The 25,597-nt window shown below is 42.8% G+C and overlaps 1 protein-coding gene across 1 annotated transcript in view; it reads right to left on the bottom strand.

Annotated features, from left to right (window-relative positions):
- hivep1 (HIVEP zinc finger 1) overlaps positions 1-22,926 on the bottom strand; it is a 51,954-nt gene extending 29,028 nt beyond the window's left edge. The window contains exons 1-2 of the mRNA XM_047382897.1: positions 22,789-22,926; positions 22,141-22,265 (exon numbers count right to left, since the gene is read on the bottom strand). Coding sequence (XP_047238853.1) covers positions 22,141-22,180 — 40 coding nt within the window. The 5' untranslated portion in view covers positions 22,181-22,265; positions 22,789-22,926. The remainder of the gene's footprint in view (positions 1-22,140; positions 22,266-22,788) is intronic.
- Positions 22,927-25,597: the final 2,671 nt, after the last annotated feature.

Here is a 25,597-nt window from a genome sequence, read left to right on the forward strand (position 1 = left end):
TCCAGGAAGAAGACGAGTCTTAATTAGATCTGAGGCCTGTGGGGCCGAGGACAGTGAGAGGCAGAGAGGGAAACAACAGGCAGCTAACCTGTCAGGAAATAAGGGGCTGGACGGACGCGGGGTCAGCAGCGGTATTATGGGATGCTGCTCAGGCTCAGCTTTGGCACGTTGACTGCCTCTCCATTATCTGCAGGCCTCTGACACCTTTATGATGGATCTGAGATGTTCCTGCTGTAATGTGAAAATATGAGGGCAGCTGAAACCTCATTAAAACCTAGTTTTAACAAATCTAATTTCTTCCACTTTGCTGCAGCAGGAAGAAAGTTTGAGTTCATAGTGAAACGTTTCTGAATCAGTTGGACTGAAAATTGGCTCCAGATGTTTTATTGATCTGTCTGTTTTTCATCGCTGTGGCCTGAAGCGTCCAGATAGTGTCAACAGTCTGGTGAACAAGCTAAAGTTTCAAACCATCATGTGGATGAAGAGAATTTTCTAATCTTCTGATATTTAATCAGATTAGAGAAGTAAAAAAGTCCCATAAATAATCATTTTGGGCCTGAACTTTGCTCCAGCAAAATAATTGGAGCTCTAATATTCTGTAGAGTTAGAATAAACTAAAACCAACCCATTAAAATAAATACATTCAGATTTACATGATGAAGATTATTAAAAAATATCATTCTGCTTTGCTTTGTGTGTTTTCATTCAACCAGAACCTAATTTAGTTAATTAATAATGTGGAATCATTTACTGCAGCTGCTGAGATTTACCGTAAAAACAGGAGACCAAATTAAAACCTGGATTGTTCTATTTAGGATAAATCTCATTTTAAAAACAGGAAAACTGAGCAACAGATAAATATTCAAATGCCAAATCCTTCAGAGTGAAAGAAAACGATGTTCAAAGATGAGGAAATGGGCTGATGGCGCAACAGCAGTGATTGGCTGTAAGATGAAGGTCTTACATAAAAGCATCCTGATACATTGTGTTCCTGTAGCTCATGTTTGAAACTGGGCTGAAGCTTGATGTTATTTAACAATGTGTCACGGTTCTCCGACCCGTTCCAGCACGTTGCAACTAAACCTCTTCTAGTAACACGTTCTGCCATTACTTGCTGCCAGTCAGATAACAGCAGACTGCTTTTTTAGTTTAATTCATTTCCACCTTGCTGCTACAGCTTGATGCGGCGCATCATTAATCCTGCAGATCAGTGGACTCCAAACCTTTGGCCACGCAGGACAGGTTAGGGTTTATCCATTCACATGTCAGCAATACTTTCCTGATTTCTTTGTATTTTTACCTGTTCAGCAAGAAATTAAACATTCAAAATATTTTATTGAAACAAACAAGGGTCAGATTCTGGTAGACAAAAAGTTTATAAACCCAAAAAATGTTTGGGTTTTAAAATAAAATAATTCAGTTCCCTAAATGTTGTATTTTTATCCATTCTAGAATAAATGTGGGACTCAATGTTTCTTTTTAAAAAGCTGTCGTAATTTACTGACTTCAGTGAATTTGTGGTCCCACTTTTAATACCTTCAAATGAAAGCACAATATCAAAAAAACATGGTTAATTAAAGATTTAAACTGTGTTTTACCTAATTTATTTCTATTTTTAGAAAATTTTAACATTTCTGTGAAAATCTCCTGCCGGAAAATTACAAATAGTCTCCATCTGCATGAATTGGCTGTGCTGGAGGCCAGGTTTGTACTATTCTTGAACCAAGGTCAGGGACCAAACAAAATAGGTCCGAGAGTTGTAAATGGCCCTGGAGCCACAGTTTGGACACCCTTTTACTGTTGTTCATCTGGTTCAGTTGTTACATTGTGGTATTGTGTCAGTTCTAGTTGCTGTTTCTCTTTTCATTAACGTTTTGTCGTCTCTTGTGATGTGTTACAGCTCCAGATGTTTTCAGCTCCAGCTTTCAGCGACACTCCATAAAACCCTGTTGCTCCAGCTTGTTTTTACAGGTCACTGTTGCACAGTTTTGTTGTGTTTCAGCTGCTTCTCAGGTGTTTCCTGGTTCTTTTTATGGACTTTGTTACAGAACATAACTGCTGTGTGTTGTTGCAGAGATTTGCACGCTGTTTTGTATTATTGTTGCTGTGTGTTAAAGGTCACTGTTCCAGTCTGTTGTTGCTGCAGCACATTTGTAGAGACGACAGAGTTTCTTGCAGGTTTGAGCCGGATATTTTCTCTAACCGTTCTTACAGTTTGTTGCATAATTTTGTGGAGGTTTGTTACCACACATCAAACTGGTTTAGTTACATTGGCTGTGCTGCATGTTGCTGAGCAGATTTTGGGTTACAGGTCAGGATTTCACGGCGCTCCGAGTTGTTTTGAGAGACTCTTTCAGTTTGCTGTAGCATCTTCGTTGCCACATTGAATCTGTACAGTTGCTACAACGGTTTTTGTTACAGCGTTTGGTTGCTATGGATCGTGAGTCGTTGCTGATAGGGGCTTTGCTGAACTCTGGTACTTTGTTTTTATTTTTTGAACATTTCATACATAATACATTTCCGGTGTTGCTTTGGTTCTGGTTTGGTCCAAATAACTGCTCTAAAGTTTTAACCACTGATCAAACAAAGACAACCATAAGCAATGTTTTGCTGATAAATCTTTTTCATATTTCCATGAAGTAGACTGAGTAGATCATAGCTGCAGGGTTGCAGGTTTGTACGACGGTATTTTCCTTGCTTGTTACAGTTTTTGGTTCCAGACCTGCTGTTACTCCCTCCATTCCTAATGTTGCAGCGTCACAGACGCCGCAGCGGGTTTTATTCCTAATGTTGCAGCCTGTTTGTTGCAGTTTTCTGTCACAGACGTCACAGCGGGTCGATCCATGGCCTGCAGCGAGTCCGCCTACATCCATTGTGGCCGGCCCTGCAACCTCCCTCAGGGCTTTCCTGCAGCTGCTCTCAGCCGTTCTGTTTTCTCCCTGCAGACGCCACCAGAGAACCATCTGCTTTCACAGCACATGCATGTTGCTGCTTATCCTTGCTGCACATAGACGCAGAGGAACGTGTCACAACAAACCTGTCCGGGTTTCATCTAAGAACGAAGCCTCTGAATCAGTGGCTCAATGAAAACTGTGATAGTTTGTTAGAAAACAGGGAAATTTCAGAGCCACTTGAGGGATTTCTTTTTCCAACAACGGATCTGAGAGACTGATGTGCTGTAATCTGAGCCCTTTAATCAATAACAAGGACTAATTTTATCTGCATTAACATTAAAGGAACTGTTCCAGTTTGAGGCAAAAATATTAGTTTTCTTAAAGTTCTGATTTGAAAGCTGCCGCCCACCTTCACTGCTGCTCCGTCGTGCTCTGCAGGACAGGAGATTACATAACCACCACTCTTCCTCATTGTGTTTTTATCCTTCTCCTCCTCGTCTCTCAACCTCTCCATCTTCATCCTTTCTCTCCTGACCACGAATCTAAAACTATATTTCATGTCTCGTCATTAAATCATCAGAGTTAAACCATCAAAGTTCTCTAGGAGAACAAAAGCTGGAAATTCTGACCTTCAGAAATAAAGATGCACTGATCCCACTTTTCCTGACCGATGCAGATTATTGATTTTCTTTAAGGTCTGGCAGGTTGTTTCCTCTAAGGACTAAAACACATAAAATCAAAACATGTGATATAGTGTTAAATAATTAGTACTAAGTTCAACTGAAAAAGAAGAAAATAAAAGATTATCATTTAGGCATCAAATCATCTGTCCCTCACCTTTATTTCAGTTTCACTCAAATTAAAAACAGGGCATCACACTACTTACTGTTGGTTGGTGTGTTTCTATTGATGATTTGAGTTCTTAGTTTTGATGCATTTAATGAACAGAAACAAGCTTATTGGTCAGTAATTGGCTGCAGATCAAGAGAGAATCTGCCGATTCCAATCTCTGGCTGATGGATTGGTGACCTCTAGTTAGGAATCCAAATATATCAAATATGGGCATTTTGTTGTAAGTGATTTCCCTCTGAATGCATTTGATTTTTTAAATATAGAAAAAGCTTCAGCCAAACCAAACTAGAATGCTGCATGTTCAACTTCTGCTTCTTAGACGAGGTGTTCTGCAGGAAGGTGAACCAGCATCTTTGGACATTCTCACAAAAACAGCTTTAGAGCTTTAAAGCTGGAGCTGTTTTCTAGGAAATAGTTTGGTTTCTAACGGCCGTCACTGAGTCACTTTGCAAACCTCTGAGCAAGAACAAAAACTTTGATCTGAGAACATCAGGACAACAGGTGTCAGGTTTGTGGATCAGACAGAACCAACACATCAGGACCTGATGCTAACCATCACAAGGAGAGACGGAGCAGAAAACCAAACTTTTCTCTGGGAAACAGAGCGAAGGTGAAGAAGAAGCCGCCACATGGGCACAAAGACGAGCTGCTGATCTGTACCTGATATGATGAAGAACAGAACAGGAACGCTGCTCTCCCTGCTGGCCTCAGACTCCAGTCATTCCTGACCCAGACACACACATTCCCAAATAATAACCAATGTTATTCCTGTGCTTCCGTTTGTCCATCTCTGCAGAAAACGATCGGAGAGTGTCTGTCTCTCTGAGCTTTCACTTCTCACTCCTGCCTGTGTTTTCTCCTCCGTCGCAGCAGCCTTCCTTCCCTCCTCCCTCTTGCGCTGCATTTTTTAAAATCCTTTCTGTAAATCAGGGAAAGCCCTCCCTGCTCGACTTCCCCGGGCTGAGCGGCAGAGCGCTCTCCTGCTATAAAAAGCCAAACAAAGCAGGATGAAGCTCTAAAAACAGCAGAGCTCTTTAAATCCACACACGCTTTGAACAGCAGATTAGCTGCAGGGCTACGAGCTGGCACACCCCCACACAGGCTATAAATACTCATCAATCCGATCTGTGCATTGATCTAACTGCTGCCGGCTTTGATGAAGACATGTCATCTGTGACAAGAATTCATTTATCAACTTCCTTTGCATTGTTGTAACTTTGGAAGCAGCTTGGGAAAGAGATGGGAAAAAGGAATCTGCTGAGTCATGTAAGGACTGGTCCCTATGGCGATTCCCGCCTTGTTCTGGGGGTCGGGGGTTGGGGCTCCACTCGTGTCTGTAGACCTCCAAAAAGCAGTCATATATTACAGGACATTTTCAAATATGACCGTCAGAACCTTCAAGTCCAGTTTCTCCAGAACCATCCAGAGGTGGGAGTGAATGAGATCATGGGCGTGTCTCTCTGCACTCTGAGCTCTGATTGGTCAGAAAAGCCCTCCTGCAGGGGGAGACACACTGGACAGAAACACCTACGACTGGATGGAAAACCTGGACCTGTGGAGATGAAGATGTGGCCATGAAAGGACATTAAATCCAAAGGTTTCTGAATATTTCACCAGGTCAGAACCATCATCACACTATACGCTGAACATTCTGTGGGAAAATGTGAAATATCCTCAAACTTAAACTGAGTTTGTGGAAAAATAGGAAAAGGGATCAAAATGATGATGGTCATGAAAAGTCCAACTTTAGTCCAGTTTTGTGACCCGTTTGAACTTTGAATGATTGTTCTACTGGAAAGGGTGGCTGAAATATGGACCTCCAGACAGGACAGGGTTTATCAATAAATTTCCATTATTTTTCGCAAATTCTTTGGAAATTTTTTGAAAACAGTAAAGCTGTAACCATAGCAACAGTAAAGACCCGTTTCCTGATCAGGCTGCAAGGTTTGATGTGTTCCTGTAGGAGGATTAGAAAACACTTCACGGACACCTTTAACTATACCTCAACTAAAACTAATACTTACATCAGTCTGAGACTGAGAACCATCACAGCTCAGTGTTTACATCCATGCTGGTATTTTTACATTTTTGTCTGTTGTTTTTTTTTCCACATTTAGAAATTAGCTTTTTGTAAATGTTCAATCATCCCACTTAGTTACACATTTCATTAATCTAAGAAAGCCACTTTTATTAACTGTACAGCATTTCTGTTTCTTATGTTGGATATTTTTCTCTATCATACAGTCTACTGTTACTGTTCGATTTTAAGAGTTTTTACCTTGAATATCTGCATGCTTTCATTTGCCTTTTAATTTGCTGCTGACAGACCTGGTTTTCTCCACTGTGGGACAATAAAGGACAGATAGGATAGATTCTAATCTTATTACTTAACAATTAAACGTATTTGGAAAATATTTGTATTTCAGATATAAAACCTATAAAGTTAGAAGACTGACTCTGATGGCTAACACGCCAGATGTTTTACATCAAACCAATTTCAAATGAGTTTTCCTACAACAAAATACACAGAGATAAATAAAATCTGTTTAAATGAGAAAGTTGAAGTTATGTTAGGAAACCCGTGAATACTGAAGATGACAGAACTTTAATTCTCCTATGTTACTGCTGAGCTGGGGTGTTCCTCAGGGAATAATCCGAAGCCCCCTTCTAATTTATATTAAATATCTTCCTCTAGGTGAGCTCACATAGAAGCATAAACGTTAATTACCATTTAAATAGCTAAAACTAAAACCCTTTAAGCAGATAAAATGAACCGACTCTGCAGTCCTGCCTGTTTAGCGAACCTTCTCTAATTAAACACTGTATGAACATGGCTTCCCAAACCTGGCTCTGCCTCCATTAAATGCTTCCCAGCTTAAACACATCTGATTTATATCACTGAGTTATTAACAGGCTTCTGCATAACTTTTTGGAAACCAGGTAAGGTAATTCCTTCCTTTGAATTAGGATTACTGAATCAAAATGTGCAGGATAGCCTAACACAATATCATGATACATAAATCTAGGAGCAATATTTGGTTTTACCTTTCAGGAGGAGTTTTAATGATGAGCCAAACGCCTCCAGTGTGTCTGCCAGGACACCTGGAGGGAGACCCACAGCTTGCTGGAAGGATTATAGATCCCTTCTGGCTGGGAATGCCTTGAGATTCCCCCTGTTGAATTGCCATGTTCGGCCTCTTTGGCCTTTTCTTGGGCAGAAAACAATACATAGGGCAACCATTTTGATCTGACTCACTTCACTTCTCTTGACCAGCTAAACTTTCTAATTATTTATAATGACGTGGAACAGAATCCCGATTTGATTGGAATGTCTGTCTTTGTGTGAAAAGCCTACGATAGGTTTCCCACGATTCCTCTCCACAGACAAAAGGCAAAAACTGACTTCTTTATGTGGTTAATAAAGTTGTTGAAGATTAATTTGTCTTCCGGATATTTGAACTAATCATTTAGCCCTGCAGGGATACACGCATATCTCTGACAGCTGCTGACACACATATACGGTAACAGTGAGTCTGCAGCGAGGAATTCATTTTAGGAGGCACACCTGAAACTGGTCTGACTCACACACCGACATCCTGCAGCCTCACACAGCTCCTCCCATAGAGTGAAAAGCTGTCCTGTTTACAGTAGGGAGGTCTGCTCAAAGCATCCAGCATTACAACCAACCATCAGCCTCCTCCTCCTCAGACGGTGGCGGAGTGAGGAAGGACATCAGCGAGTTCAGAATTCCTCGGAGATTTTCCCACCCGAGTGGCACTGTGAGCTCAGAAATCCCCCCTCATCCAGCATCCCGACCCATGGCAACAGCAGCTAAAGAAAAAGACGTCCTCAGTTACGCAAGAGGAAGCGTTGCCAGCAGGCAGCACCCTCCACCTTTTCCTCCTCCTGCAGATATTTCCACAGCCTTCTGATTAACGCTCTGGACATTTACCCCCTGGGTCAGAGGGTGTTTCTGCAGAAACACTGCATGGCTGAGTGCACTCCCATTAGGAAAATAAGAAACTCAATTAACCTGAAAGGATCAAAATGTTTGCTTGCCCCAAAGTTTCTGCTGAGTTCAACCAGAAAACTTCAGTTTATTTTACTGAAGAATATATGTTGGACTGAAAATATGTCAAAAAGCAGCCAAAACATGTTAAAACACCTCTGACTGTTTTTGAAGGAAAACCGAAAGTAATGAAGACTTGAACATATGTTCAGTACCGCATATGTTCTGAGGTCCAGACCCATCAGACTGCAGTTATAAAACCTGAACACCACCACAGATCCAGTGACAAAGTTTACTACATTATTTTAATACAACTTTAGTGACTAAAACAGTTAGTTTGTCATTTTAAACCGCCTCATAAGGCGAGACTAGAGGAAAACGTGGGGTGGAACCAGAAGGGGGCGCTAGTAGGTGAAGATAATTTAAAGCTACTAACTGTAGCCCCATGTGGTCACATAGAGCATAGCACTGGCCAACTACTTCTGGTCCTAGTGCTGTAAGCTGTCAGTCAGCTGTTTATCATGGCTAAATGAGCTTAATCAATAAGCTCGGGTGGACTGATCATGTTTGTGATCCCATTAGGAATCAGATGTGGTTTGAAAATGAACACGTCTGATTTCCAACAGGAAGCTCTAACTAATCTGTATGTGTGGATTTTCATCTTTAAAATCAGTGATCTGGCTGACTTTGTCGTCACTAACTCTCATTCTAAGGAATCATCTGGGCCGCCCTACCCATCCTCCTCTACTGTGCAGACATTGAGGCTCTGCAGGTTCATTTAACCAAACATCCTGTAGATCATCACAGAAAGCTGCAGAGATCTTCTCCAGCCACGTCAGAGTGTGTCTTGTGGTTGAAAGATGGTTGAATTTTCACTCTGAGGATCTTTAAAGCAGCAGAACTGTTGTTTGGATGTTTTTTTATAAAAAGTATTAAAGTCCGCTTCATCATGTTGTTGTCGGTGATCGTGATGGTGTTGGGTGGGCTCAGACACGTGACTACCGAGCAAAGCAGGCCGACAGCAGCGCTGCGATTGGCTGATGACATCCCACGCAGCACAGACAGTGTCAGTGTGAATAAAAACAGCCAACGGCCTGACCTTAAGGAAACCACAGAGCCAACCCCATCTACCCACCTGCCCTCCATCTGCCTCGCACAGCAGCAAACCATCACCTCCAGCCAGCAGCACGCTCTGATGAGCAGCAGGAGGATGGAAGGTAATGAAGAGCTCCAACATCTACTCTCATTTCTGTTCATTTTACTTCCTGACATCAAAAGTTTCTGAAGGTCTTTCATAGTTTTTTGGGGGCAACTGGTTCTCAGTCTGGTTCCTGATCATTTTTGTTAAACCACTGACCTCTGACCTACGAGTCAGTGTTGTGTTGATGGAAGCATGTGGAAGATATTGTGCAGCACAAATTTATTCTCATACTTTAGAGAAATCTATAAAAGTGTCACAGTTTGACATGTTAAACTACTAACTCGATCAGTTCTTTCCACTAATGTGATCCATGGCTTTACAGGCTACATAATCAGGAAATTGGCTGATTTTATGATAGAATGGACAACATGACCTGCAACTGCTCCAATCCACGATTATTTGGGTTCTGATGAGTTCTGTCAGAATTTAAATATTTTTGCTAAATTATCTTTGATATCTTTTCAGTCCTGTTGTAGAATGAGACCATGGCAACGCTGCCAGTTATACTGTTTGCCCTTACCCACTGAGCAGCAGACCTGAGTTCAACACTGAGGCTTCATGTGACCTGATCTGGACCGGACTCAATATTAAACCTCAAAGTAGCCAAGATTTAGAACCTGAATATTTAGACCAAACCCAGCTGACTTGGTTAAGAGGTCTAAGCTTTAAAATCTTCCAGAAAACGTCTGGAAATCATGTGAAAACTCCACCAAAAACAAATGAATTTCATCCTGTTTTCAGTTACTGGAGCAATAATATCAATGTGTAAAAAAATACTGAAGAGTGGTAAATATGGCAACACATTTAGATATTAGCACGGTTAGATGAAAACAATCCATTTTAACCTAATGGGTCATTAAATCAGATGTACAGGCTGTGCACTGACCATTCAGACATTGTTCAGAGACACTTTGAACACAAACGTCTCCCTGGGTGTCCTCAAGCCTTATTCTACTTACAAGATAAGTAACAAATAATAAAGGCATGACGGCTTCTTTTCATGTCTACCGAGTTGCTAAATCTGCGCTACTGGCTGCAGGGTGGCTGGTGGTGGGCTTACGCTTACCGACTGGTCTACATTTTCTTGTGTATAAAGTTCTGGGCAGTGAATAATGACTGGATGTTTCAGCCTTTCTTGGGCTGTAATATGGGTCCAGGAACAACATATTTAACCCAATATGTTTTTAAAAGAAACAGCATCTACATGACTTATTTCTTCTCCTTCTGGCAGCCATCACCGTCCTCTGGCCCGGTTCTAGTAGGCCAGTGCAGTGCCAATGCACTACAGAGTAAAATCCACCAAAATACAACCTGCAGCAACGCAGGACCGCAGAGTCCACACCGGTCACCTCAGTCCATTATCTGCTGCAGAACAGGCATCAGTATCAGGCCCAAGACCTAAATGGGTTCAGATAGGTTCTATCTTTCAGAATCACATAAATTTGCCTTTCCATAAAGCAAAAACTGCAGTCAAAATCATTTGCCCCGATTAAAAATCCCAGATGGAGAAAGACTTCCCAAGTTTAGAAACCTTTTTAATTCACTGAAAGATTTAAAGGGAAAGACTTTATGTCTTTAAAGTGTTAAAATCATAAATAATAAAGAAACATGGTAACAGATATGAACCCCTGACTTCATACTGGTAGGAATTATGGGATCTGTGTGTCTGAACATGTTTTAGTGTTTTAACACAAACGGTTGAGACTTTTCATGCTTCCCTGCAGTCTGTGATCCCGACCTGTTTCCTGCCCTCTCAGCTCTCCCTCCACGTCCGTAGGAGGTTCCAGCAGTTGGACACAAGAACAGCACCTGCAGACCCACATTCATCCCGCTCAGTTTCCCTGGCAACCCCTACGTCGGGCTGTGCAAACCATTGAGCAATGCCAGCTCTGCACACACAAACAGAGGCACTCCCGAACAGCCAGCCTTTTCAGGGTTTCCGGTTGGCACACGTTCCCTCCTCTTCCTGATTTCAGGACTTTTTCCCCAAAGCATTTTGAATTTATTTAGTGGCAGCGGCTTCACTAACGTCACATTTTCCCAGAACAATAAAAACCTGTTGGCCTTTGCAGTCCTGGTGGTTTTGGGGCCCTCTCTGCAGATGACATGTTTCCTCAGGAGTGTGTTTCAGCTCTCCGCCTCCTCACTGTGTCATCTGCACATCTCTAACTGATGTGACGTTTCGCCACTGCAGGCAGAATTTATTCCACCGCTCTGGATCTATGCGCTGACGTGTGCAGAGGCAACTGTAACATCCTCCTCGTTACTCCTGCTCCAACTCCAGCGCTCAGTTTTCCAAGTTTCCGCTCCGGAAAGTTCCCAAGCTGCAGGAACTCACCTGCAGAGGGAAACGTGCGTTCCAGCTGCGTGTGTTGGTGCATACTGTCAGTACATCCAGGGAGGACACTGTTCATTAGCTCCAATTTACCTCAGCTTGTCGAACCCTTCAGTAATGCTCCGCTTTGAAAAGTTTACGCCCAATAACTCGACTGATGAGGCAGCAGGATGACTGTTATGAATTCAGTCAAAAACACAGAAACAAACTCAGGTCCACAGTTGGGTCATCTCACTACTTTATAAACCTGCTCATGACTCATGCTATCATCGTCTGTAGATACAGAACAGAAAAACATTTGGTTCTCTCCAAGCTCAGGAAAAAACACCAATACGACCTTTAGAGCCGAGGTGTGCAGGCGTTGGCTGCAGGATTAGTCAGCAGCTGCAGTTTATCAGTCAGACTGAGAGTCTGCACGCAGTCAGGGACGCTCAGTGAGCAGTGACAAACAAACAGACAACAACCCACCATAAGACACAAAGAAAATGTGTGCATGGAGCTGAAGGTTAAAATGAGAAGAGCAATCATCATCATCAAGGCATAGTGAACGGCATAGATTTTAAATCTAATTAAGACGAAGCAAACTCTAGAAAACCGGCCTTTTTTCAGCCCAGAACATTTAAAGACAGAAACAAGAGTCAAAGGGGAAATGATCTGCCAAGTGTGTCTAAAAAAGTGAGAAGTTCATTTACAGAAGAAAGCTGTTCCAAATAATGAACACCAATCTAGATCAAAGAACAGCCAACAGGAGAGAATGAAGGTCGAGGAGTTTACATGATCATTCTTATGTTCTGGTACCAGTTAGGATTCTATCTGCAGGGTTTTTTGGAAGAGAGACAAGCTGTTAGCTACATGGATGGAGTCCTGGATTCTTGTACAGTTCACAAAAAGCTAGTTTCAATGTTAAAGAATCTTTAAAGGTAAACTTTCTAGTGATGCACAATGTCGGCATTAACATTGGATTCAGCCGATGCTGGTCAGTTTGTAGAATATCAGTATTAGTCCAATAAGTCAGACTGGGCCATTATGAACAACCGATTATTTTTTTCCCATAGTGTTGCTGTTTGTTTTTCTGCGGGGGGCTGGCCATGTGGTATTTGCTTGGTTATGTGACAGTGGTAGTGATGCAGCGAGGGATTGTGGGTGTTTAACTGAAGGAGAGAAGCGATGTTAGCGGTGAGGTTATTATGTCAGTGGGTTAAACAGGTATGGAAATATATACAATATTAGTGAATATTGGTCATAACAGCAATATTAATATCGGACATCGATATTGGCCCAAATTTTAAATCGGTGCGTCCTTGTCCTAATGTACTAATCATCCAGCACATTACATGGTTATCATCATCCACCTTACAAGAACATGGTTACATGTTCGTAAATGACAATTACCCTTATTCAACACGTGATATCTATTTTTTTCCAGATTTAGGCTGCACATTGTCCACAACCCAAGATTTGCGCTCCTTGCACCATTGAAACCGACGTTTGGCATTGGCATGAGTGACCAAAGGTTTGGCTATAGCAGCCCGGCCGTGTATATTGACCCTGTGGAGCTCCCGACGGACAGTTCTGGTGGAAACAGGAGAGTTGAGGTGCACATTTAATTCTGCTGTGATTTGGGCAGCCGTGGTTTTATGTTTTTTGGATACAATCCGGGTTAGCACCCGAACATCCCTTTCAGACAGCTTCCTCTTGCGTCCACAGTTAATCCTGTTGGATGTGGTTCGTCCTTCTTGGTGGTATGCTGATATTACCATGGATACCGTGGCTCTTGATACATCACAAAGACTTGCTGTCTTGGTCACAGATGCACCAGCAAGACGTGCACCAACAATTTGTCCTCTTTTGAACTCTGGTATGTCACCCATAATGTTGTGTGCATTTCAATATTTTGATCAAAACTGTGCTCTTACCCTGCTAATTGAACCTTCACACTCTGCTCTTACTGGTGCAATGTGCAATCAATGAAGACTGGCTACCAGGCTGGTCCAATTTAGCCATGAAACCTCCCACACTAAAATGACAGGTGTTTCACTTTCATTGTCTAACCCCTGTACGTGCTAATGTAAAAATCACAGGCTAAAGAAACCACAAATCGGGATGGGGACTCGACAAAAAAAGGATTTTTTAAAATGCACTCTTTGGTTATATAAAACATAGAAATAAGACAATTTTAGTTAAATAAAAATATTTCAGCTTACATTAATATTTAATAACAGGCGGACAGCAGACTGTGTCACTTTGAAAGCATCTCACATTGTTAATAAATCCGATTAACCTATTGACGACTTGCTTTCCTTGAGACAAGATGTTTCTAGGAGTCTGAGAGGTTCTCTCTGTTGCCACCAGAGCTTCGCTAGCCTAACGGAGATGCCAGAAGGAAACAACCCTTCACTTAGTAAAGCCATTAAACACCTGCCAAAGGAGACTTCCTACAAAATTAACCAGAGCACAAGTGGAAGATCTCTGAAGGTCTTCATGCTGTCATCAAAAATTCATTCAGTTGTCTGAGTATTTGAATATACCAAAAAAGCCTGAATGCCCAGAGAAACTGATTGTAAGATTATGTTTCGGTGGTAAAAACAAGGATTAAACCTTTCAGAGCTGCAGAGTGAACAGCTGTTTTCTTCTTTCTGCTTATTTAATTTTATGGTCATGAAAACTGATGTGTCTCGGGATCCTCCCTGTCCCAGCTCTGACTCTGTGAAAATGAAAGCTTCTCTGAGGTTACCATGAGCTAAACCATCATCTGTGGATGGGTTTTGGCCTGTCTGTTGTAGTTACTGTTGCTAAAGCCCGGCTTGATCCTGCCTCTGGGAGAGAAGTTCCCTTTGTGTGAAGTCCCATACTGTAATTTAAGAGGCCTGTGTGGAAACACTGGTTTGGCTGCCTGAGCATGACTCAACAAGCAAAAATCCAGCTAGGGTGTCAACTTTTACTGTGCACCTTGTTTACAATGGTAAATGTTGGCGAATTTACAGGAGCTCACCCTTATTACCACACAGTAGTACAACCAAAGGTTAGCAACATAGCCAAGACTTTTGTCTACAATTTTTCTCAGGGAATTAAAATAATATTAAGCCACATCTATGGAAGCAAATGTCGTAATCGAAAATCGGAAAAACACTTCATTAAACCCAGTGTCTCATTTTGTTTTAAAATTCTCTATTCAAGTGGCATCAAAGTGACTCTTCCAGGTAACTTTGTATCTTCAATCTCTAGAACTTCCCTCAGAAATGCTAAAAACATCACTGTGGTTTTTCTTTATAATTTCTTAGAAACACTGAAGAATCTTCAAGCCAATGTAGAAACTACTGGTTAACATATGAAACTAAAGCCAACATTTAAAAACACGAGTAAATAGAGAAACAAACCGCTAACGGAAACACTACAAATATTTGGAACAGGGGTGTCAGAGATACGGACCTGGTCAGCCAGGCGATCCAATCTGGCCCGCAGGTATTAGTAAAAAAAAATTATAGAGAAAATATTAAACGCAATTGTTTGAGAAAAGCTACTGCAATTTCTAATCTGTCCACTGGATGTCATACTATTTTTGTAAGATTAGGGAAGAGACATAACTTTGAGGCCCAGAGATGAACAGCAGATGGCAGCATTGATGCGCCTACCCAGCCAATTTTAGGGGGGAAGATGGATGAAAACGATAAGGTCATTTTGTTTTTATTAAAGCCTCTTCTACTGCTCTTTTGTTGTTGACGTGAAACTCTCTGCTAGCCTCATTATTCAAAATGTTGCTGTCAAAAAGGGAAAAAGTGGACGTTGAGTTTCCAGAAGGAAATTGGCCCACTACCTATTTATTCACCGAGGTGTTTGGTGTGTTCACAGCAACTTTCACTGATCTAGGAATACAATTTTCAGCACCACTATGAGATTCATCCTGGCCAAAAATACAACAAGGTGAACTGAGACGAGAGAAGATAAATAAATGGGTAGCAGGTCTGAGAAGAGAAGCAGTATGTATTTATTTGTAGTCGAGACATCAGTGATGCAGCCGTAAAAGTTAGCTACCTAATTCCCAACAAAATAGCGTTGGTATAAAATTCATTGTCTTCTTAGTTCATGAAAACATGCATGCTGAGGGCTCAGAAATCGTGAGACCTGACAAGCAACAGACCTTTGCTAACAGGGACACACTGTGGCAGATTGGATTTCAGAACGCAGCAGATTTGGACTGCCAAATGAAACACACAGTAAAGTCATTAATTGCATTTCGGTTGCAGAGCTGCACAGACATTACAGAGTGGACCTCACCAGCGCTGTGAGCTTGGCTACAAAGGGCACAGCAACACTGATTGGGAAAAAAGCAGGCGTTGTAACTAAATTCAGAGAGAACGTACACATTGTAAATGGAAGACATGATTCTTTTGCTGTAGGAGGCTTTGTGTTGCAAGCAGTTAAAAATGGGTCAGGTCATGGAAGTGGTTGTCTGGACTGTTAATTTCATCCATTCCGGAGGTCTGAAGCACCATTGGTTTGACAGCCTCCTCAGTGATAAAGACATTCCTTCTGGCCTGCCATTCCACACTGAAGTCCAGTGGTTAAGCTGAGGAGCCTTGCTAAAGCATTTCTTTAATTTAAGAGAAACTGGACAGTCCATGGAAAAAAGGACAAAGTAATACTGGAATTTCAATCTTCAGAAGACCTTGCATTTATGGTGGATATTACAGAGCACTTAAATAATCTGAACAAAATGTTGCAAGGCTGCAAAGAAGTCACACAGTGTTATGACAGCATTCATGGGTTCACGATGAAGCCGAAGTTATAGGACACACCGCTGTCAAATGGTGATCCTGCTCATTTTCCTCACCTGAGAGACCTGCGTGCGACCGGAGTTACTGTGGACATGGATCACAACAAAGACAAAATAAGGGAATTGCTATGCGAGTCTCGGCAATGGTTTCAGGTCTTTGGTGAGCTGGTTGAGGCTTCTGCCTAGCAACATCCAAGATGGAAGAGCTGATTGGCAGAAGGATTCAGGCTTAAAAGGATGAATTTGCATTAGTGGGCTTTGACCCATTTCATTGGTATCTCTTGCCCAGGTACCTCAGATTGATAGTCCTTGCTGCATGTTTGGGACCATCTTCCTCTGTCAAAAAGTGTTTTTCTGTATTGAGCATCAAAGAACAAAGCTGCGCTCAAGCCTCACACACTGAAAACACTGAAATAATATCCTGAAACTGGCTGCTTCGCAGGATTTGAGGCCGGATATTGATGCACATGCGAAGGCTTAAAGACGCCCAGTTTAGGTAGTAAACTAATCTCTAACTAAGTCTACTTTATCTAAAATGCTGCACAAGTAAAACTGCTGATTATGAATAACAAATCTGACTACTGTATTATAATTGGACAGGATAAGTCTGTCCTGTAGACTGTGCTGACAAGATGTTTGTTGTTAACTGGAGCTTTATGAAACAACAATAAAGCCTTGGAGGAAAATGTAACCAAATGGAGACTAGGTCGGGAATCTGTTTTAAAGCCCTGTAGGTACAAAGAGCAGCAGGCTGGGGAGTGAATGTAAATGTTTTAGTTGTTCTGTGTTTGTGTGATTGCCTCTCAAAGGAAAACCACGGCTGCTTAGAAACCAGCTGGGTCACAAAGCAAACAGAAGCTCAGGAGTTCCTCACTTCCTGCCTCTTTGACCGCAAAGTGCGTCATGAAGTCTGTCCTGATGCAGAGGTATTTACAGTCCCCTGCAGTCAGACCCATGAAACTGATGGTTTTCTCTAAATCATAAATATTATGAATGAATCCCAAAGCCGTCTCGTGGGGCAGAACGATCCACAGATTGCCTCAGAGAAATGGTTTTCCTGCTTTGTGTCTCAGGGGGGCAGAACTGAGAAGATTCCTCAGCTTGTGTTTACAGACTGTGGGAGTCTGTTAGGATGGAGATAAAAACACAGACAGGACTGCCTCCACATTCAGCAGAAACACAACTAACCCACGGTTCCTTCCTGTGCTCTGTTTGTTTGTACCTCCTGATCCTTCCTGATCATTCCTGACGTCGCTCCCACAGCCAGATTAGGGAGGGGAGGGGGGGGGGGCTGTTTTAACCGTCTAAAATATAAAAATATTTACAATTCCATGTGTTAATTCACAGTTTGATGCCTTCAATGATAATCTACAACACAATGAAGAAAACCATTAGATAATCCGTAGTGTGTATGAAATACTGTTGGGAAAATGTATTTAACCTTTGACCTTATAAAACAAAAAAACTTGTCAAGTTTACCAAACTTTTCTGAATAATTCTTTAGTGTAATTTATTTTCTGATATTTACAGCCTGTCCTGTTAACTCCAAGAGTATGCTAAGTTTTTTCTTCTCCACACGACATACTTTGATTATTCTGGTCTTGCTTTATGAAAATCCTGGAGAATCTGCAACTCTGACATCTTCACTGGGACCAATGTGCTAGTTCCAGTGAGGACGCTGCCCGCATCCTCACTGGAACTAAGAAAGTGGAGCACATCAGCCCGGTTCCCCATTCTAAAGCAACAAGGTTTATCAGACTTTTCTTCTCAAAATAAGAGCAGGCTGGGGAATTTATTCAGCCAATGTACTGTATTTAAGATCCGCTAAAACCAGAACATTTTCAAACGGGTTGTGTGCATTAAACAGCATCAGGTGACTGCTGCAGGTGGTTCTTTAGGCTTTTGACAAAAAACACTTTCTCGAAAGGGAACATGTGACAAAATGCCAAGTACTTGGAGTTTCCTGCCTGGAAGAGGAAATTACTCCAGAGGACAGACATTGAACTGGGTCAGCAGAAGCCCAACAGACACCTGAACAAGTTACTGGGATTTCACCAGAACCCAGGACAGCAAGTCCTGTTACGCTAAACCGTGGCTGTGATAAGCGAGAATCTGCCTTCAACGATGACTCCCTAAAATCTGCAGAACAAAGAAGAAAGTTTTTCCTGCAGAAAGATTCGTCTACTAGGAACCAGCAGGAAACCCGTCCTGAGTCCTGCAGGTGCTCATGTGCTTGTGATCTCCATCGTAGCAATCCATGAAATGTTGAAGCCAAGACTTAACCTTCACCATCAGGGTCCCTCAGGTTCCTCAGGGCTGGTTCAAAGGAACTGAACTACCTCCTCAGCATGCAGTCAAGTTCTACCAGGTCCTGCTAATGACCCAATTTATAGATTCAGGTGTGCAGAAGGGATTAGTTCATTCTCAGAAATTCTGCATGTTTTTCCTAACGTTAATAAAGCCCAAAATTATTTGTATTTTCCTATCCTGGATTTCTCCTTCATTTATCCACAACTGGAAACCATATTTATCCTTCATTAATCTTCTCCTATCTGATACTTGATCCATGGGTGAAGCTATCAGATTCCTCTCCCCAGTTCATTATAGCAGAATCCAAGGCGGTCTTGGGCCAGAGCTGGTATTTAGAGCCTTCAGAGAGTTCTGGGTCTGCTCCAGAGTCTTCTGTGAAATCTACACAGAAAATCTCCCAAGGAGGAGTCATCTTGATCACATTTTCTAGGTCAGAGCAGCAGCTCCCAAAGATGATGACTGGAGCTCCTCTCCTTGTCTCTAAGGCAGAACCCAGCTGTGCTGCAGGGGCTTTTTGACCTCGTTCTTTCAGTCATGATCCATTGATCAGGACCATAGGTAAGGGGTTAGAACTTCTTCCTTCTTGACTGGCACAGACCAGAGCAAAACCATCCAGATATCGTTCCTAAACATGAGACGACTCATCACGCCAGACCTAAGGGGATCATTGTACCTTCGTCCCAAATTCCCGTTTGCAGATTTGCCACCTCAACCTGGAGAAAAGGCATAAGAACCTGGCTGATCCAGGAGGCTGTGTTCTCTGGGAGTTTGGCTCGTTGTAGGTTCTCCAGTGCCACACCGGCCCCAGGCTGGGGGTCAGTCACACTAGGAGCAATTTAAAGAGGCCTGGAAACTGGATATCTTGTCTAGAGAAAGGAACCTGGGCGACCCTACTGGATCTCAGGCCCAGCAGGACGGAGTTACAGGAAACCACCACCGCATTAATCTGCAGGTAGGAATGTTCTCCTTCCCTGCACCAAAATCTGTAAAAATACAAAAATCAAAGACTGCCAATGGACCTTGTGATTGGCTTGAACAGAAACATATCTGCCTTTGACGGCTGTTTGCATTTTAAACTCTGTGATTTAACTGCAACCGATTAAAAATCAATCAAATAGCAAACCGTGACTCTTTACCCTGAAGTTTGCATCTGAGCCTCAATCAGTCTCCATTAGAACCAAGTACAATTTAATGGCCAGCAGTTCTGAACAGGGTGGTTTCTGTTTGGAGTGCAGAGCACGAAGGAAACCAGCACACAGGAAGTGTTTGTGTGCGGCACAAACAGAGGGACACTCTGGTCTGTGGATCAACGGCTGCACAGTTTCACACCCAGCGTGCAACACCACAGATTCCACCATCTGTGAACTGCGAACGTCTGCTGTCGGCTCGCGAAATAACCGGAGATCCGCCAGGCTGGTCGGCACTCAGCTGATTGGCGTTCACACTGCAGGACGCCGCGCTCCGACTTCAATCTGCTGCTTTAGTCGTCCTCACAAACACGGATCATTCAGGGAATTCCCGGCCTAGAGAGGCTGCAACTACTTCAGTATTTATTCTTTACCTTTTCATTGACATTATTGGTATTATTGTATTCATTGATATCAAAACTGAACACAAGGATTATTGTCAGTATTATTGTGAGCCTGTACTTCCCTACACCACCAGAACTATTTACAAACAGATTAAAAAAAAACTATCAAATAACCTGCTGACATAACTTTTTTGTTTCTAATTTTCTTTGTTATCCAGGGTTTTTGTTTTATTTGCACCTGTTCTGTTTTCATTCGTCAATAAAAAAAGGAACCAAAGATCTAAATGTGTGACGCCAACAGAGCTGAGATCGTTTTTTCCACATTGTTTTGAGGAGTTTGGCTGCAGAATCAGAGCTTCTGATGACATTCCAAGATCACATCCGGTTCATGTATGGAAGGAAAAACAGATCAAATGCTATCATTTAACGATAGTTTGTATTTCCAGTTAGGAGTCAGGGGTTGGTAAGAACTAGAACACATCCACTCAACTTTGTTTTAATTCAACAGCTGCAGCACTTTGCTGAAGTATTCACACCCCTAATACTTTGTCCTGATTTGTCTCGTTTCAACAACAATCTTCCATGCATTTTACAGACAGAACAACCCAAAGTAATCCAGAACTGGGTAGTAGAATTAAAATTATTCATTAGTTTCTAAATATTTTTCAAATAAAAAAACAAAGAGAGCTGGAAGCATTAGTATTCAGCCCCCTTTACTATAATACCCTTAAATATAACGCAGTGTAACTAATTCCTTTTAACAGTTCCCTAATCTGAGTCCAGCTGTGTCTAACTGAAGCTGAGTCTAACTGCAGATGTTCTGTTCCTGACATCAGATGTTCTTAAGAGAACATCAGAGAACAACCAGAATCACGAAGACCAAGGAACACAGCAGACAGGTCAGGGAGAAGGTTGTGGGGAAGTTTAAAGCAGGGTTAGGTTCTACAACAACATCCCAAGCTATGAACGTCCACCAGAGTTCTGTTCAATCCACCATCTGAACATGGAGAGAGGATGGACCAACTAGAGACCTACCAAGACATGGACGTCCACCTAAACTGATAGGAGAGCATTAATCAGAGAAACTGCCAAGAGGCCCATGATAACTCTGGAGGAGCTGCAGAGATCCACAGGTCAGGTTGGACAATCAGTCCACATGACAAGTTCTAGTCATATCCTCCATAAATCTGGGCTTTATGGAAGAGTGACGAGAAGAAAGCTATTGTTGAAGTCCTGTTTGTTCCAAACCATGTAGGAGACACAGCAACATGTGGAAGAAGGTGCTCTGCTCAAAGGGTTTTTTCCATATGTGGCAAAAATAAATGCAACACGTTACCTTGAACACCATCTCCACAGTGCAACATGGTGGTGCCAGTATCACACTGAGGGAGCTGGGCCAAAAACCTGTTAGAGGCTACAGACAACCTGAGACTGGGCTAGATGTTTACCTTCCAGCAGGACATCCACCCCGAACATCCAGCCCAAAATACGATGAATCAAAGTTTATCTGATCTGCTCCTGACATCATGCGGTTTTCTGATCCATTTAGAGACCAAGAAGGTCAGGAGCTTCTGACCTTCAGTTCAGAGGTCAGAGCAGATAGAGGGAAAATGGCTGGCTTCAATTACTGACCCATTGTTAATCTGCTGTGGAGTTGGGAAAAGATTTGTTTGTTTCGTATTTTCAGTAGAACTGTGATTCCCAGTGGTTCAAATCCAACGTTTTTCTTTGACCTTGGCTTCTTTTTCAGTTTCAGCCCAACTGAGGATGGAAGAAAAGGTGTGAGTCAGAAGAACAGCATCTAAATGTCCATAACCGTCACAAAAACAAGCAAAGGTCTGACGCAGAACCTGAGGGGTGCCACAACCTTCTGTTGATCTGCTACTGTGGAGCAAGTTTCTTCGTAATACAGGAAAAAAAACCTGTACTTTAGAAGTCCATCAGGGAACCTAAAACACTGACTTTCCTTTAAAAAGGAATTAAATAAAACGAAGGGAAAGAATTTAGGACTGGACCCGGATCTCTGCAGAACATGCATTACAGAACTTAATGGATTCAAAGAAAAGCTGCGTTGTGTGGAGAAATCAGTGAGTGCGCCTGTTTAGCAGACATCATGACACTGAGCTGAAACAAACAGATCTGAGCATCTCCCAGATGAGCAGGACATGAACCACACCTGCATCACAGTCAACAAATCCAACTCCAGCAAATATTGCAAGGAACTTCTCACTCACCTTTCAGGTTTTTAGGGTTGTTCTGCTTGGTGCGTGGCATCTTTTAGCCTCGGTTCAGAGGTGCATCTTGGGTTTTATTTTCCTAACCTTGCAGGGAGCCGACTCCTGAGCCACGGTAGTGGAGTCTGCAGGACACAGAACACATACAGTGTAAGCAGAAAAGCATGCTCATCAATTAAACTCTGTGCTCTGAGGCTCCCAGAGTTGAATGCTTAATCCAAACGATCAGTCAGCTTCTATCTACCAAATCTGATATGCAACAGGAGGGCGGTGATGGAGATCCTGCAGATAACAAGGCGAACCTGAAGTTAGAAACACGTCTCAGCTTTGATGCCCTTTAACAAAATGAAAGATTAGAATCTCTTTAAAGTCAATAAGAGTTCTGCTCTGCACTGGCTGGAACATCAAAACCATCATGTGTTAACATCTGATCCGATGCAGGGCTCCCTCAGGCTGCAGCGTTTCCCCAGAAGCCTTGTTCCTGATGCAGCAGCAGGACCCTGCTTTGTCTCCCCTCACCAATGTTGCATAACATTTACTACAACTGGGAGAAGGTTTGTCTCAACAGCCATGACATCACCTCCTCATGCTGCGGCGGGTCCATCAACACAAAAAACACGCATGACACAGACACGCACAGATGCTCACCTGCAGCCAGCTCAGTCCAAGCTGGACGGACATGCGCACTGTCCGTCTGCGCTTTCACAGGGAACGCTGCGTCCTAACAGGTGACGCACACCTGGGGAGGCTTTATGGGAAACCAGCACGGCTGCAGAAGCCGAGTACCAGCGGGAGAACCGAAAGGAAGCTGCAGGGGAGGCGCAGTCCTGCCACAAAAACACGACCCAGCGGCGTGCGCGTGGACGGCGTGGATTCCGAGGCTGTTGCAACACGTGAACGCCCTGCAAGAGAGGGCGGAGTCAGGGAAAACCCCTCTGCAACAGCTCGGCCGGGACGCCTTCCTGATCCAGCAAACCTCCAGCATGTACACACACACACACACACACACACACTGTCTCATGAACTCGCCCAGGGCTCACGCACAGAGTCCACGAACACCACGCAGCAGCGCGCAGATTCTCCGGCGGCTCTCACTGTTCACACCGGATGACCCTCTTCCTCTCCGGCTGCGTCAGCGGCTGGACCCGCTGCGTCAGCCGGAGAAAGGCATGCGGAACGACGGGCTGGTGATATTCACAGGAGTGGGTCGCGCTGGAGGTTCGGTGGGAGCGCAGCTTTCAGTGGCGGGGCGGAGTGGTGGAGAGGGAGGGGGGTGGGGGTTAGTTCTGGTTCTGCTTCACCTTCTACCTCACTTTCAGACAGGCCCTCTGACGTCAGGGGGGTCCCGTCTCCGCCTCCCAGACACGGAGGGAGTCTCCCAGGCCGCAAGGGGGCTCCTGACGGCCACAAAACCTGCAGGATCCCGCCTTCAGAGCCCTGATCCTGCCAGTGGCGCACATCGGGAACCCCCCTGGCGGACCCCCACCATGCCTCTGCTCGGCAGAGTTCAGGACTGACGGTTTTCCCGGAGGTTCCTTGTTGTCAGGTCACGTTGCACCCCTCCGCCACCGCCGACCGGGCTTCCCCCTGCATACAGCCCCGCAGCAGGGGCCAAGCAGCCGGGCCGAGTTCTGGGGAGGTGCCCGGAAAGCTGAGGCCTCAACCGGTCCAAACAGCCAGGAAAAACGCTTCCCTTCAGCACCCAGAGAGGGAATACTGCATTGAATTTATTATCCCAATCGTCCACGTTATACACAACCAGGAATAACCACAGAGTGAGCAGATTCAGAGTCTGGAGAACTAAACCTGCAATAACCGGGAATAAATACAGAAATGAATAAATGTGTTAATTAAGCCCATAAACTGAACAAAACATAATCCCTTTAAATCATTTTAGATCTAAAACATGTGGTCTAGATTTATATGAACATTTAGAACTTACAAATTACTTTAGTGTTAAAACAGCTATTTATGTAATTTTGATTAGTTTTTTTTTTTTTTACTGATTTTTAGTCATTTCATTAATTTTCCATGTTTTTAGCTTGGTTGTATGTATAATTATAGAATTTACAAAATTGTCATTTTCATCCTTCATTGATTTCCTCTTTACTATTTACCTTTTGTGTTTAACCTCCACTTTTATTCCCATGTTATTTTTTCCATTTCTGTGTCTGCATTTTATGAAGCGGGGAGGGAAATAAGGGACGGACGTTTTTCTGCATAGAGCAAAAAGCAAGAAAAATGTACTTTTAGTAGAATTAGGCCAATTAAGTAATTTCTAAATGCACAGCAAATTAAGAAAAATAAACCATAAAATAAATCAGAAAGTCTGCAGCTTAAGGGCATATAAGCCCTGAAGAGGGAAGAATTCTTAAACCGTTATTGTCATTCTGAGGAAATCTGAGGATATTGCATAAAACATTAAGAATAATTAATAAAACTAGCCTTTTCTATTGACTCAGTGTATTAAAAACAGAAGTAATTCCAAAATCCTTGTTATTGAAAGTGACTAATTGTGGTAGGATTCAAAGGTCCACCCACAGCCAAGGAGCTTTAAAAAGCATTTTCTCTCCCACAGATTTATGATTTTGTCACAGTTTCAGATCCTGAGACACATTTTGACAAAAAAAAAACAGAATCTGATTAAATACAACTGAATCTGCTAATGATGGCATCATTGTTTAAGAAAATAAAGCTTTCCAAACACTCTTCTTTGGGTTTTATTTTTCAATTCCACCACATTGCCGGGTTTTCCAATACGAACGGCCTTTTCAAAGTTACGCCACAGCATGTTAAGCAGACTTTGACTGGGACAAAATCTTTATTTTGGTCTTCTAAGCCCTTTGGATGTGGACCTGCTGGTGTGCTCTGGATCATTGTCCTGCTGCATAAGTGGAATGATTTTTAGGTCATAAACTGATGGCTGGACCTTCTGCTTCAGGATTTTCAGCCACAGAGCAGAAATTCATCAATGACAAGTTTTTAATGTGCTGAATACAGCTCCATCATATCAGCTGTAATATCTGCCTATTTTTTCTTATCTGTGCTTGAGCATCTGACTTGGTCCACCTGGATAAATATTACATTAACATAAAAATGCAAGTTAATAAAACGTGGAATATATTAGCCAACAATTATTGCACTCCTGTCCTTTACAAGATGAATGTTGCACACACTGATATTACAATGACGATATATTCGAGTTATATTGGGGAGCCTTAGTACTGCAGCAACAAAGCAGTTCCAGAGCACCACACAGCCACCACTGTGTTTGACTGTTAGGATGACCAGGGTGTGAACTATACAGTGGTAACCAAAGGGTCCGAGTCATGCAATATGTGTAATTCTTCTATCTGTTCTCTGATGGCAGTCACTCTTCTGGAAGTTTTCATCTTGTACTCGTCGTTGTCGTCTTCCGCTTATCCAGGACCGGGTCGTGGGGGCAGCAGACTCAGCA

This window comes from Girardinichthys multiradiatus, chromosome 13 (genome assembly GCF_021462225.1).
Source record: "Girardinichthys multiradiatus isolate DD_20200921_A chromosome 13, DD_fGirMul_XY1, whole genome shotgun sequence".
Lineage (NCBI taxonomy): Eukaryota > Metazoa > Chordata > Actinopteri > Cyprinodontiformes > Goodeidae > Girardinichthys > Girardinichthys multiradiatus.